Source organism: Botryllus schlosseri, chromosome 5, assembly GCF_051294905.1.
Source record: "Botryllus schlosseri isolate E-star chromosome 5, Bs_hap1, whole genome shotgun sequence".
Lineage (NCBI taxonomy): Eukaryota > Metazoa > Chordata > Ascidiacea > Stolidobranchia > Styelidae > Botryllus > Botryllus schlosseri.
Window position 1 is genome coordinate 9,494,326 of NC_137240.1, and position 13,360 is coordinate 9,507,685.

The following is a 13,360-nucleotide window of genomic DNA, read 5'->3' on the forward strand; positions in this document are numbered from 1 at the left end:
TTGGAAAGTGGAGATTGTGTTTTGGGTATAAATGAGCAATGAGCATTGTTCATGGTTGTAATCATTGAAATGGTTATAACTACTGGTAAATCGGGTACCACCATTGATATATTGGGTACATTTCAGACAGTTCGTTGCCGAGATATACTTTCAAAGTGTATAGCTCTGGCCTGCTAGGGTTTCTGGTATACTGGTATTTATAGAAACTTTCAATATTACTTCTTCTACCTGACTTGCGTGATTGACGACTTTGACTATATCTACCTAAATTACTTTGAGACGTAGGAGTCCGACCGAGGTTGACTTTAGAAATCCTATTCAAGAGTTGTATCTTTCACTAGGCACCTCCTCCTATAAAATCCTTGAAGTGGGCCGTGGTAAATACGGAATAAAAAATAAAGAATGTAGGTCTGGTGTAAAATGACTGAAAGAAGTCGGCACACTATGCATATACAAAACAAACAAACTTTGAGACGTCGTAGACTCTGAGCAATCGCATACTCCAGGCTCTCCTTTTACGCCTTTGCCTCCGACCATGCCGTTTCGACCACCTCTTCCAGGTTCCCCTGCATTTCCTTGGCTTCCTCTGATTCCGGCCTTACCTGGTCGTCCAGGAGGCCCGATGATCTGTTCTTTTTCATCATGATCGCAGCAGCAATGTCCGTGAACGAGATGAAGGAACGATTCGTATATGAGAACCATAATCACCATGTAACGTAGCATCTCAGACATATCTGACGCATGAAGTCTCAATATAACGTGACAGTAACCGAATTCAAACTGCACCGCTCCTATATATGTAATTATCGTTGGTATGCATTTTTTCAAATTACTCTCTCCCTAGGGAAGATTTTCAAACAAATCGGCCATTAATCTAAGCTGTCTTCCGCGTTCACTGTTCACAGTCCGTGTCCACGTGCATTATTATCCTCAATTAATCGCTATTGGTGTCCATATGATATGCTGGGAACTTGGTATTGTCGGCAACAGCCACATGAAATGACTATCCTCTGTAAATGTTTGTAAATATCCTAATTGAATATACTTAGAACGAAAATATATGTCATAAACGATTTTAAATTATTTATTTTGATCGCGTGTGCTTTGTTGCTGCTGTTAACTGAAATTGACTCCATACGACCGTCTCAGCTTCGGCCGCATTGATCATAGGCATGGCAAAAAACGAGGGGCGGTTGACTGCACAATAACTTTATTTAGACTTATTTGAAAAAAATATAATTTTTAATGACATGGGTTCAAACACCATCCTAATGTGCCTTAAAACGTCTCTCGTCCCAATTGCAATCTTAAATATACGCCTATCTTCTGCGTCACCTACAACAACTATTTTCCCCGATGGAGATTCGGCAGCGTCCCAGCTCGCTATAATAATCGTTGAGTTATATTTTGATGTGAACAAGACACACACAACGGAAAATGCGATAGGACACAATGCGATGTAATGAAGAGATAGGAGATAGGATAGAGAGCCGCCGTGTCGGTTCTTTACGATGTTATTCGTTTTGAAGGCACGGCCCATCTAGTTCTTTCCTATCCTTGTGAGTGCTTTCATTCGTCGAGTTTTTTTTCGGTGAGGGCAGAGGAGCCCAGATAAACCTCCTGCGGCAATCGAACAGGGTCCGCCCGACTAGTAGGCGCTTATCGTCACCACTACGCTATCTCCGCCGCATGGTCGACAGTTTTCGTTGTAGTTTTGTTATTCATGGTCATCAGACAGATATTTGTTTTTTGATTCCTTATCAGTGCTCACGTAGCGATAATTTGTTGATAGTCAATAGTCATAGATGGGATAATTACTGATATGTGGCGATCGGCTAGCACTTAGTAGCCACTAATTCTTTGTCGATCGGAGGCATGTTGTTCGCCAACTGTCAGCGTCTTAATGATTTATTGAAAGCCATTACCAATACGGCCGTGTTATGAGATATGATTGATAAGCGGGGATCGGCTTCGCTTTCATCGCTACTACTTCTTTGCCTACAACAGGTGTGTAGCTCGATAATCCACGACAATATCGTAATTCAAAAATGTACACTGTACAGTGTAGAGACACATGTGGAACCTTATAAGGTATGTTTGCGAATAATAGCCTCCAAAAGATCGAGGTTAGCATTCCGAACAAGAACGTGAACAGAACATTCTCACCATCCCTGATGGTACATAAGAATCCCTAATGTTTTTATACCATATTTACCGACCCATGTACCCTAGCAACGCCATGATACGCAGACACACGATCTGTGCATATGCATACCATGCGTGCATGATCTGTATACCTTCGCAGACGGAAGGTGACGAATACCATTGTAAAACTTTCTAATTCCTGCACCACCCTCCGTGCTCTTCTGGAAATGCTGAGCGCTAAGCGTGGAAGCTACGTGTACTAGTTTTACAGACCTTGTCTTTGGTCTGGCCATATCGGGAATTAAACCTACAACTTACTTTTAAGAAGCCGGACTCTTCACCATTACGCTATCTCATCGAATGTGACATCATGCGGCTGGATCCGAAGTCACCCTTGACCCCTGCTATTTCCGATATGGACATTGGGACACCGTTTTAAATTTTATTCGTCACAATGGAGCTGGGTAGTGGTGAAGTTGCCCCAACGGACAAGAAGCACCGTCATGTCCGTTGTACTTTACCACGAATTGGCTGTCGTCTGAATAATCATTTGTTTAAAATTGGAATGATTGATTCTTCTTTTTGTAGTCACTGTCGTTATCCAGAAACCGTGGATCATTTTATAAATAGTTGTCCAAGATATGATTTTCATCCGAAATTTCTCATCGATAAATGTGCGCAATTGAAAGTTAAGTTTTGTATCACCGATTTACTTATTGATTCTCGAATAATCCCGTATGTAGTTGAATTTGTTTTATCGTGTAACCGCTATTTGTAATTTCAGTGTTTTAGTCCATTCTGTTATTTGATCGATGTTACTCCATTCTGATATGCGTCATCATTTCATACGACGTACTCGTATCGCTTACATTATGTCTTTGACCGTGGCGCAAAAGGCCGTTAGGCGATAGCGCCATACATCGTTTTGATTAATAAACAACAACAACAACAACAACAACAACCACGAATTGGCTAAGAAGAACAGAAGTCTTGACAAAACACTGTAATTTATCCAAGATATAACGATGACCTCGCATTTCTGACCTGACCATAGCTCTAATATCTATAATTACCAGATGTTCCACCTTGATCAACGCAAATAAGCAATACGAAATAGCGAGGTTGGGGATTTGTAGGGCTAGGGAAAATCGAGTATAGGAATGATGCAATTTTGAATCGAGTATTAGATTCATTATGACATCATACGAGTACTAATGAAGTTGGAAGTTCAGATATGCAGCCTACGTTTTACGCAACCTCAAGGAAAATGATACCAGCTCTACATCACAAAGGTAATTCGGTATTTTATGACCATATCAATTTCATTCCACTTTGTGACTTCACGACTTCAGAGACATTTCATTTCCCGTAACGTGTGTAGTTTTGTAATTCTGGGATTAACCTTGCTCGGTGGATAATCTAGGAGTTATCATCCAAAAACTGGAATAACTCCGCTTCTACGGCTTGGAATTGAGTCAAATTTGTTTTGCATAGTTTTTGAAGACAGCCCAACAATTTCATGGGGTTGGCAGAAAATTTGAAAAAAAAAATGTTTTGCGTTTGTGGGCAAATTCTAAATTTTCAAACTCTACGTAACCCTCGAATATTGGTTAGAATGAATTCAAATTTGGTGTGCGTCGTTTTTTAAGGCAACCTAACAATTTAATCACCTAGCCAACAAGATTCAGGAAAAAAGGTTATTTTTAAACAGCCCTAATGTACGTACGTCGTACATTACTATATCACTCCAGACAAATGAAGGGTTGGAATTAGCAATGTGACGTCTTATGACGTGATGGATTCACGTTCGCGTTATTTGTCATGAGAAATTTTACCATAACTAAATATAAGATTTTTCTAGCTGATGCAAAAACGGCAATCATGGATAAAATTGGACCTATACGCAAAAGCACAACAGCTGAGTCTATATTACATTGCGGCGGTATATATGATTCAATTCATAAAAACAATCCGCGAATCATTCCAAACTTTGGAAATGTCAAAAATGAGAGATTCAGATTTAAAAACGTGCAATAGTATAGTATTCCAACTGTGAAACACCGCTGTTGTGTTCCCGCATGTAATCAAATTATTTTTAAGGTAACATGTCGGTTTGCGCAGTGTTCAACGTGTATTCAAGTACCAACCAGACTTGGACAACTAGATAATTCTAGTTGTCTAATTTCACTAAATTAGAGCGAAATGCCAGTAATCTAATTTTATTCTAAATTGTGAAATGTTTCTGTGCTCTAATTCTAATTCTAATCTAATTTATTGTTTCCCTGAAATTACCTCTTTGTCGGCGGCATTTAGCAGCGAGTTAACAAGAATATCCCTCTCGCGAAGGGAAATCCAGTGCCAAACCGCTATCGCATTACTTACGCCGTACAGTCATAGTAGTTATTGTGACCAATCATGACCTGCTAGCACGTAGCTTTGTAGTCTGCGAACAAAATTCTAGTTTTTAAAACTTTACGTTAAAGAGCTTCTTGGAGGTACAGAACTTCAATATACAATTGAATAAACTATTCAACTTTACGTTAGTACAACGCCGTGCTGACTAACATGTGCGATGCTCATGGTTACCACAAAAGAAGTAATATTGTATGAAAGTACTGTAGTACAAATACAACAAGAAATATCATGATCATAAACGTCCTTTTATTTTGAGCTATGAGCTGCGCACGATACCTGACAACGCTTTCCAGCGACTAATGAAGCAATATTGGGGCTAGCCAGACATGTTACAAGCTGTAAGACATAAAGATTGATCTTGTCGGGACGTCCTATGACGTTTTCCAAGAGTCTCGGTCTTGGCAGTGTCTCGGCCATTGCACGTCAAGGCAATATGCTTATTGATATCTGCTGACTCTCCATCGATGTAATGCTGTTGGCTGTTGCCACCGCCGAAGCCGTTTCAGCTAGTGTGGAACAGTGTTGTTGGGCAAAGGCGAATATCTCATTTTAAAAGAACAACAATAATATAATTTCGAACTAAAATAAATTTTAGCATTTCAAAATGCGTTATTTTGCACAAATCAGATCGCCGGCCGCGATTGCGGTGACCCCTGGTATAGTACAAATCGATTCAAGCTTGTTATACAAGCGTTAACCATTTTCATGGTTATGGGATTGCACTGTGATTTGATATGAACTGATTTCTGCATATTTGTTCCCCATTCACAATTTCATTTAATTTCCAAGTTTTTGCGAATTCAGTATTTCTAATTCTAATCTAATTTGGAAAAACTTGTGTAGATCTAATTCTAATTCTAATCTAATTCGGAAAAGCTAAAGAATTTCTAGTTGTTCAAGTCTGGTACCAACAGCACCACCAATTTATTGGAATTTTCGTGTGTCCTTGATCACAATTGAGTACACTACGAAACATTGCTAGCCTATTTCGCTGTAGTAACCACCTCTACATTTTTCAGTAAAATTTCTCACACAAGTAGTGAAATGTCATACTGCAAGAAACATCGTTGAGCATTTGATCGTGAAAGTACCGGAGTTCGACACATCTTTCAGCTGCTGAGCTTGGTTGATTCGGTGACCAATCAGTGTTTTCTCTGTTGGATACCACCCCATCAAGCCAGACATAATGGTTCATGCGCTCCAGGTCATCCAGTCCGATCCACACCCTAGACGAGCCCGATGACCTCAGTACCTCGGCCTTGACATGTCTGCATTATAATTTCATCGATTGACAAGCATACATAATATAATAATAAACATAATACATAATATCGTTGGGTTATATTTGTCATCTGAACGAGTCACACGCAATGTACAATGCGATAAGACACAATGCGATGTCATGAACAGATAGATAGGAGGATGTCGAACGACACGCATAAGTAGCGATCCTTTACTCTAACATCCACCTCGGCCTAGAGTGCCCAATGTCACAGTTCTTTTCGATGTTGATCTTTTTTTGAAGCCGCGGCCCTGTCTACTAGTTCTTTCCATTCCCTGTGAGTGCTTTCTTTCGTCGGGACTTTTTTGTCGCCGTAAGAAAGGCAACGGCGGGGGAAGAGGAGCCCAGATAAACCTCCGACGGGAATCGAACTTGGGGTCCGTCAGATTGGTGGGCGTTTATCGTTACCACTACGCTATCTCTCCCGGCAAATATATAGCATTGATATTCAATATAGCCTACATTTATCCTGGTAGTTCTCTGGCGTGTTTCATTATTCGAGAAACGAGTGCCACGTGTAGTCTCAGCCAGACCTCACCATCACAGTCGTGACAATAGCAGTGCTTATCTTCAACCGCCCCCCAATTTGACTGAATGACATCTTCGGTTGCAAAATTAAATCCATATTTGTCATGAAGGGCATAATGGTGGGCGGTTCTGTAGATATAGACATATTTTCTTCGAGCCTAATAGTAAGATGAGGCTAGATGACTCCGTATGATTATGACTTCAATCATAATTAATTGTTAGTTCAAAGTTGAGGTTTCATATAGGCGAGTTTAGAAGTAAACGAATACATTTGCACTTTTCGATTAAATTAGCGTTCAATTGTGACGTAGGGTTTACCTCCAATATAACTGCTAAAAAGTAACAGCGACAAATCACAGTTAAGATTTCGAAAGTAGCAGTTCGTTACTGCTACTGCAAAATTTCGGTTAAGCCCATCTCGAATATGTATGTAGAAATATGATGGCACAAACGTCCGATTTTCAGACGCCACTGCTCATATTACGTCAGAAGTATTAGTTTTGCTCGTCATTGCGAAAGAAGTAACCAGTAACCACACATAATAAATAGATGTTCGATGTATGCCTAAATTGTAAGAACACCTGCCATGCTGTATATCAGGCTATCAATACACTCCGGACGCCACTATACCTCGCAGCATGATAATAATCACCACTCTTCCAATATTTTCAAATATTACTAGCTCATGTCTTGATGTTTGGTTATGCCTATAGTGAAACGCAGTTTGACCGTTGCTTCTGGGCGAGCAGTAGGCCTATGTACGTAGGTCGTAGGCCTACTTACGAACGTACACGTACACCTGACAAAGATTTGAAATTTTGTACTCGTCAAATGAGACATTATGATTTCCACAACGAAGTATTGAAAGTCAACAGCTGCTGATATAGGCTATATCATAACCGAGCCGTTCTTTGCCGTTTCTCTAGGCTTACCATACGTCCTCTTTTAAGAGGATTTGTCCTCTTTTTTGACTTTTTTGAAAGTGTCCTCGGAGGACGCCCTTTTGACCTCTTTCTTGAGATTTTGTCCTCTTTTTTGAAAATTTAGGTCAGATTTAGATCAAATTGCGAGCGATATGCCGCAAATTAGCCGAAAAGTGACACGCTCCGGCGGGTATTTCGGAGGAAAAAGCGGTGATTTTAACTCCGAGTGAAAAGAAGCCCTTTTTTTTTTTTTTCAGTCATCCACCTGGCAATGTGAAAAGAAAAACGTTATTTTGAGCTGTGAGCGAAAGCGATGACCTTTTTTTTTTTTTTTTAGTCAACCGATCACGAAGTGGGAAAAATTTACCGGTTTTTGAGAATTCTTCTCCAGTTTTGCATGTCTGAAATTTCTGAAAAAGTGTCCTCTTTTTACATTTCCAAAATATGGTAAGCCTAGGTTTTTCGTAACGGCCGCTTGCAGTATCTGTAAGGAACACAAAATTTAATGTACTCTTCATTTTATTCTGATATCACTCTACTTGAACCGGGCACCAATCGTTATTTCGCAATTCAATTCTTTACTCAACATTTGGATCTGCCGCCATGTATATCTGCTGATACACTATGTTAGCGTGGGTTGTAGCTAGAATCAGGACTCAAACAGCAATTTGTCCCCCCCACTCCAAACATTGGTCTTGTGCCCCCATAGGGTGGTCCTTTTTCAAATCAATGACTGAATTTCGTCAATAATATAGGTAATTTCGTTATTTTACTATTCATTATTGATCCCTTCAGAAACCAATGATCAGATTTATCGGTAGAGTCCGGGGCACGTAATTCATAATTATTATATCTGGTATTGTTGCAATTATACTTTATTGTATGTTGTTAATTCGTGACCTCCCATTCTGTTATACAATCAAAAGATATTGTAGTCGCCCAAACGTGGCAGACTAAATGAAAAACTTTCCTGAGACGAGAGACGTGAACGCAAATTGATGTCACATCTTAATTCCTCTGTGGGTGCGCCGGGTGACATTTGCAATGTGAGGCTCAGATTGGAAGGACAGGACTATATATTCGTCATGCCCACCCAACGCGACTATTGATAATGGACACATACGCCTACCCAAAGTTTCGGCCAAGTTCTTTCTTTGTTAGCACACTTCGTGGAGTCGCATGTTGGCCGAAACTGCATATGTCTTTGGGTATGCCGAGGCGGGCTAATGACCGGCACCGAAATGCCTATAAATTATGCACGTTTTTTCTTGAGGGGGAGAGGTAGGCTATGCATTTCAAAATCAAGCTATCTAGACATTAAATCGCTAAGCTCGAATAAATTTTTCAATTCAGGGAAATCTCTCGAAAATACTAAAATAGTTTATGTGCATTTACGAAATACTTTTGAATCCCTTACGTGCTCGCTCCCTACCCTATTGGCGAATGTGGGGTGCGGCAGCTACGGAACTGGCAAGAATGCAAATCGTTGGGTGCGATAAACGTTTCCCTATAAAATTGGGCAATAGGCAAATGACGTATCATTTATAAATAAATTTATCATCTCATTAGGTCTTTTCATCGCAATCCTTATTTTCTCTTCCAATATATCTTCTAAGATTAGTTCTAAGAAGCAAAATAAATGCAATCGTGAGTAGCCTAATCGTGATTACTTTTACAATGTAATCGTAGTCGTAATCGACTACTTCCTGATTTTGTTGTAATCGTAATCGCGAGATTAAGAAGTATTCGTAATCGCAATCGATTACATTCATGAAGTAATCACCCCATGTCCATGAAGCAATCACCCCGTTTCCAGATATTGACTTATGACATGCGCGAAGCCAGAGAGTTGTTGCGAAAAAGAGGAATTCGCAGGACAATTGAGTAAATATTTTTCTGTCTAGAATGTTTTGGTTGTAAGAATAGAAACTCGACAGGTCTCAGTGTACTGTGTATAGTTGAGACGATGTTACACGGCGCGTCATGTTGGTAGAAAAACTAGGACTGGCGTGGTTAGAAAAGCACCGTAGACCGGGCGTGTCAGGAGAAATTGTGACACGTTACTTTTGCCCGGATAAGATTTTATTTTGTGAATGGTGATTAAACACCCCAATGTACCGGTACAATACTGATCTTATAGCAATTTCAATTCCACCATGTTATATCCTAAAATCCAAGTAAATTACTGTCATCGGTAATACTCGCGTGACAGACGGGATTTTATTAATGGTGACATGTGTAAGGTCATTTCCCACCTCGGCTCCCGAATAACCCGCTCCGACGTCAAATCGGTCGGTGTTGACTTTTCTTAGTGTCCACCTTGCCTTCACCACCGTCAAAATTCTGATTTCGCGTCATTTATGGCATTTTTTAGATTTCCGTATACAATCGCCTGGTGCTTAAAGCTATAACCCAGTGGTTCTCAACCTTTTTGTCGTCGCGGACCCCTTTCGGACTGTCACGGACCCCCGCGGACCCCCATGAACTTTTAGTTCAAATTTAGCTCAATTATCGTGCAATCGTCATTTGTCTTGGGCAAATGATAACTGTAGGCTTTGTGATAAAACAGTACCAAAGTGACTTTTCTTGAAAATAAGACCATATACTATGCACGTAGAAATTGGGTTGACTTCTATTATTTCAAAGCGAATTCTGCAACCGCATTTCTTGAAATAGGCCTACGTGGTCGTGTCTTGAGAATCCGCGCCTTCGATTTGATATGAACGAGTGCCGAAAATCCATTTCCGCAAATATAGGTGGTGGCGAATGTAATAATAACGCGTAACGCTTTCGACGACACATTTGGGTATGATCGCAACGGCACCAAAATTGACAAACTATTTTTTAATGAACATGTAACGTCAAGCCTGACCATTTCTATCTAGAAGCTTATCTTGAAGTTATCATGGAAAAAATGGTTAGCCTATGTATATCACAACAGAAAATGGATTTTTGTAAGCATTTCGAAGTCACCGTGATTGACCTTACTCCTCCAACGTTTCCCCCACAATCCCCAACAAAATAGCTCTCAACAGCAAAGTGTTGGTATCAGTAGGCTGATGGCAATTTAGCAATTAAATAAGTCTGCACCGTGGGGTATTCTATCTCAGACGGCCATTCTGTTGATATGAGCTCTGGAGTTTAACTAGTAATGAAGCGAAACTGTCTTGTGATTTTCTTAATTTAATCAATACAATTTAGGTTATGAACTATTTTGAGGTTTCGCGGACCCCCTGGAAATGCTTCGCGAACCCCCGGTTGAGAACCGCTGCTATAACCCTTTGGAAGGGGGCGATGAATATTTGCATCATGTTGAAGGTCCAAGTTACGATGGCGATTACTCTGTCAGTACATGCAATGGAGAACCGGTTATAGACTTTATGAATAGCTTGGAATATTCTGATTCGCTTGACACACCTTATTAATATTTTTTCGTGTAGAAAAATTTTGGCTGCGAAAATTCGTAAGATTTGGAGTTCAACTGAAATTGTTCGTTAGAAAAGAATCCCGGGATTCATCCAGAATTCTGCCAGAGCCTATCAAGTCAGCTTGGCATTATGTCGTATGTCACTCTGGGCGATTTTTCGGCATTGCGAACAACAGGCCGGGTTCTGGGGAGTTTGGGGGGTTAGATAGAATGACTTTACTTTAGCGAGTCACATCTGTCGAGCAGTCGACGAATTTCACATGGTAATCAGATATTATTTGTACAAGAAAGGGCCGATGTCATCAGGATACTTACTCCCTCACAGCTGGAACACGCATTCCCACGCACGCTAGAGTCGCCTGGACAGCTTCACATGCCGCCATCGCCTGCTGATATGTTTTTTCCTCTTTGAATAGCTTGAAGCCGTAAATGTTTGATCCATGAAAAATCCATGTCCAATCTCGATTCCTCGATAAATCATAAGCCATCGTCTCTGCATAACATTTTCGTATTTTTCATTCATATATTTACACGAACGAAATGCTAAGGCTATGCAATAGACCTACATAGTAGTTTTTTCTGTATAGCAGTATAGATCGAGTAGATACTTACTTCTTTTGAAGAGGTCAGCCCTACAAATCCTCATAACTACCAAAACTCACACCGCTGAAAACTGGATACTTTCCAGGATATTGCTAGCTAAATTTCTACTATTTAGGGGTTATTACATGGCTAATTGTATTGCGATAAAATTTATACTTTTATTGCCTCCCAATCTCTCTTTCGATCAGAATTTAGCAAGTGGAGATCGTGTTTCGGTTATGGATGAGCATTGTTCATGGTTGCAATCATTGAAATGGTATAATTACTGGTAAATTGGGTACCACCATTAATATCTTGGGTGGCCTGGATTTCAAACGGTTCGTTGCCGAGATATACTTTCAAAGTGTATAGCTCTGGCCTGCTAGGGTTTCTGGTATGCTGGTATTTATGTAGAAACTTTCAATATTACTTCTTGTACTTGACTAACGTGATTGACGAATTTGACTATATCTACCGATAAATTACTCTGAGTCGTAGGAGTCCTACCGAGGTTGACTTCATAAATCCTACCCAAGTGTTGTAGCTTCATCTAGGCTCCTCCTGACGGCCACGTGATCCACGTAAGTGGTATCTTATAAAAGCCTTGAAGTGGGCCGTGCTATATATTGGTATATACGGAATAAAAAAATAAAGAATGTCGGCCTAGAGTAAAATGACCGAATAATATCGAAGCAATATGAATATCAAATAAACAAACAAACAAACTTTGAGACGTCGTAGACTCGGAGCATTCGCATATTCCAGGTTCTCCTTTTACGCCTTTGCCTCCGACGATGCCGTTTCGACCATCTCTTCCAGATTCCTCTGCATTTCCTTGGCTTCTTTTGATTCCGGCCTTACCTGGTCGTCCAGGAGGCCCGATGATCTGTTCGTTATCATCATGATCGCAGCAGCAATGTCCGTGAACGAGATGAAGGAACGATTCGTATGTGATAAGCACAATGACCATGTAACGTAGCATCTCAGACATATCTGACGTATGAAGCCTCAATATAACGTGGCAGTGATCGAATTCAGAGTGCACCGCTCGTATATCTGTAATTATAGTTGCTATGCATTTTTTCAAATTACTCTCTTTCTTGAGAAGATTTTCAAACAATTAAGGCCATTAATCTAAGCCAGTGGTTCCCAACGTGGGCGATATCGCCCCGTCATGAGGCGATTTGGTGGTCTAGGGTGGCGAAAATAACGAAGGGGGCGATAGGGGGTGAAAACGGACGAAGGGGGCGATAGGGGCGAACGCAACGAAGGGGGCGATAGGGGGGCGATGGCGCGTTAAAACGGCTAAATTGGAGTCAGGATTGTAACTTCCACACCCCAAACCACCAATTAGGGGGTCGAACTCGAAGGGGGCTTAAAATTATTTCGTGAATAACATAAATTATTGAGTATTTTATTATAGAAATTCATGCAACTTTTTAAAAAAAATTTCGCGCTGAGTGCGATTTAATTTTGTCATATATCTTGATTTTGGGGTACCCTTCCCACAACAAAAATACCCATGATTTATGGAAATGGAGACTTCGGCGTCGGCCATTACTGCGCCACGACGCACATATACATATGAAGTTATTGGCTATGTAACATGCAACTCCGAGAAGTGTGCCAGAACGATCAGCAGCGAGAAGACCTTGGACGAAAAGGAATGCCCTTGTGCTGACCGAAGACTCCGATATACATATATGTTCAATTGTCCTTAGGCGCCTCAATGGCTGGCGTCGAATGTTCCTTTCCTGGCGATCTGAACCCGACAAGACAAATGCCACCCCGCAGGGAAAAATTATATGCCACTAAAGAAATACCCATTTGAAACAATATGCGTCTTCTAGTTTGGTACGTTTTGGCGATATCCATATCTTTTGACATAGCAGACATAGGAGGTCACGAAATAGCATCATGTAACGAAGTCAATATAACAAAGGGTCCACTTGAAGATGTTTTATTATTTTTTAGGGTTCCCACCTTTTCCAACACACCACACTCAGCTCTACCGATAAATCTGATTACGTGAGCAGAGAGAGGATAAAAAATTGATAG

The 13,360-nt window shown here is 40.5% G+C and overlaps 1 protein-coding gene across 4 annotated transcripts in view; it reads right to left on the reverse strand.

The window, feature by feature from the left end:
- Positions 1-13,360, reverse strand: part of LOC145439698 (alpha-N-acetylgalactosamine-specific lectin-like) — a 54,756-nt gene that overhangs the window by 3,846 nt on the left and 37,550 nt on the right. The window contains exons 1-3 of one of the 4 annotated variants that reach the window (XM_080317260.1): positions 12,029-12,382; positions 11,036-11,213; positions 5,445-5,828 (exon numbers count right to left, since the gene is read on the reverse strand). The exons of 1 other annotated variant lie outside the window; for it this stretch is intronic. In XM_080317260.1, coding sequence (XP_080173386.1) covers positions 5,576-5,828; positions 11,036-11,213; positions 12,029-12,293 — 696 coding nt within the window. In that variant the 5' untranslated portion in view covers positions 12,294-12,382 and the 3' untranslated portion in view covers positions 5,445-5,575. Of the gene's footprint in view, positions 1-467; positions 783-5,444; positions 5,829-11,035; positions 11,214-12,028; positions 12,406-13,360 lie in introns of those variants that run through there. 2 more of the 4 variants (XM_080317259.1, XM_080317258.1) reach the window with 2 other exon arrangements.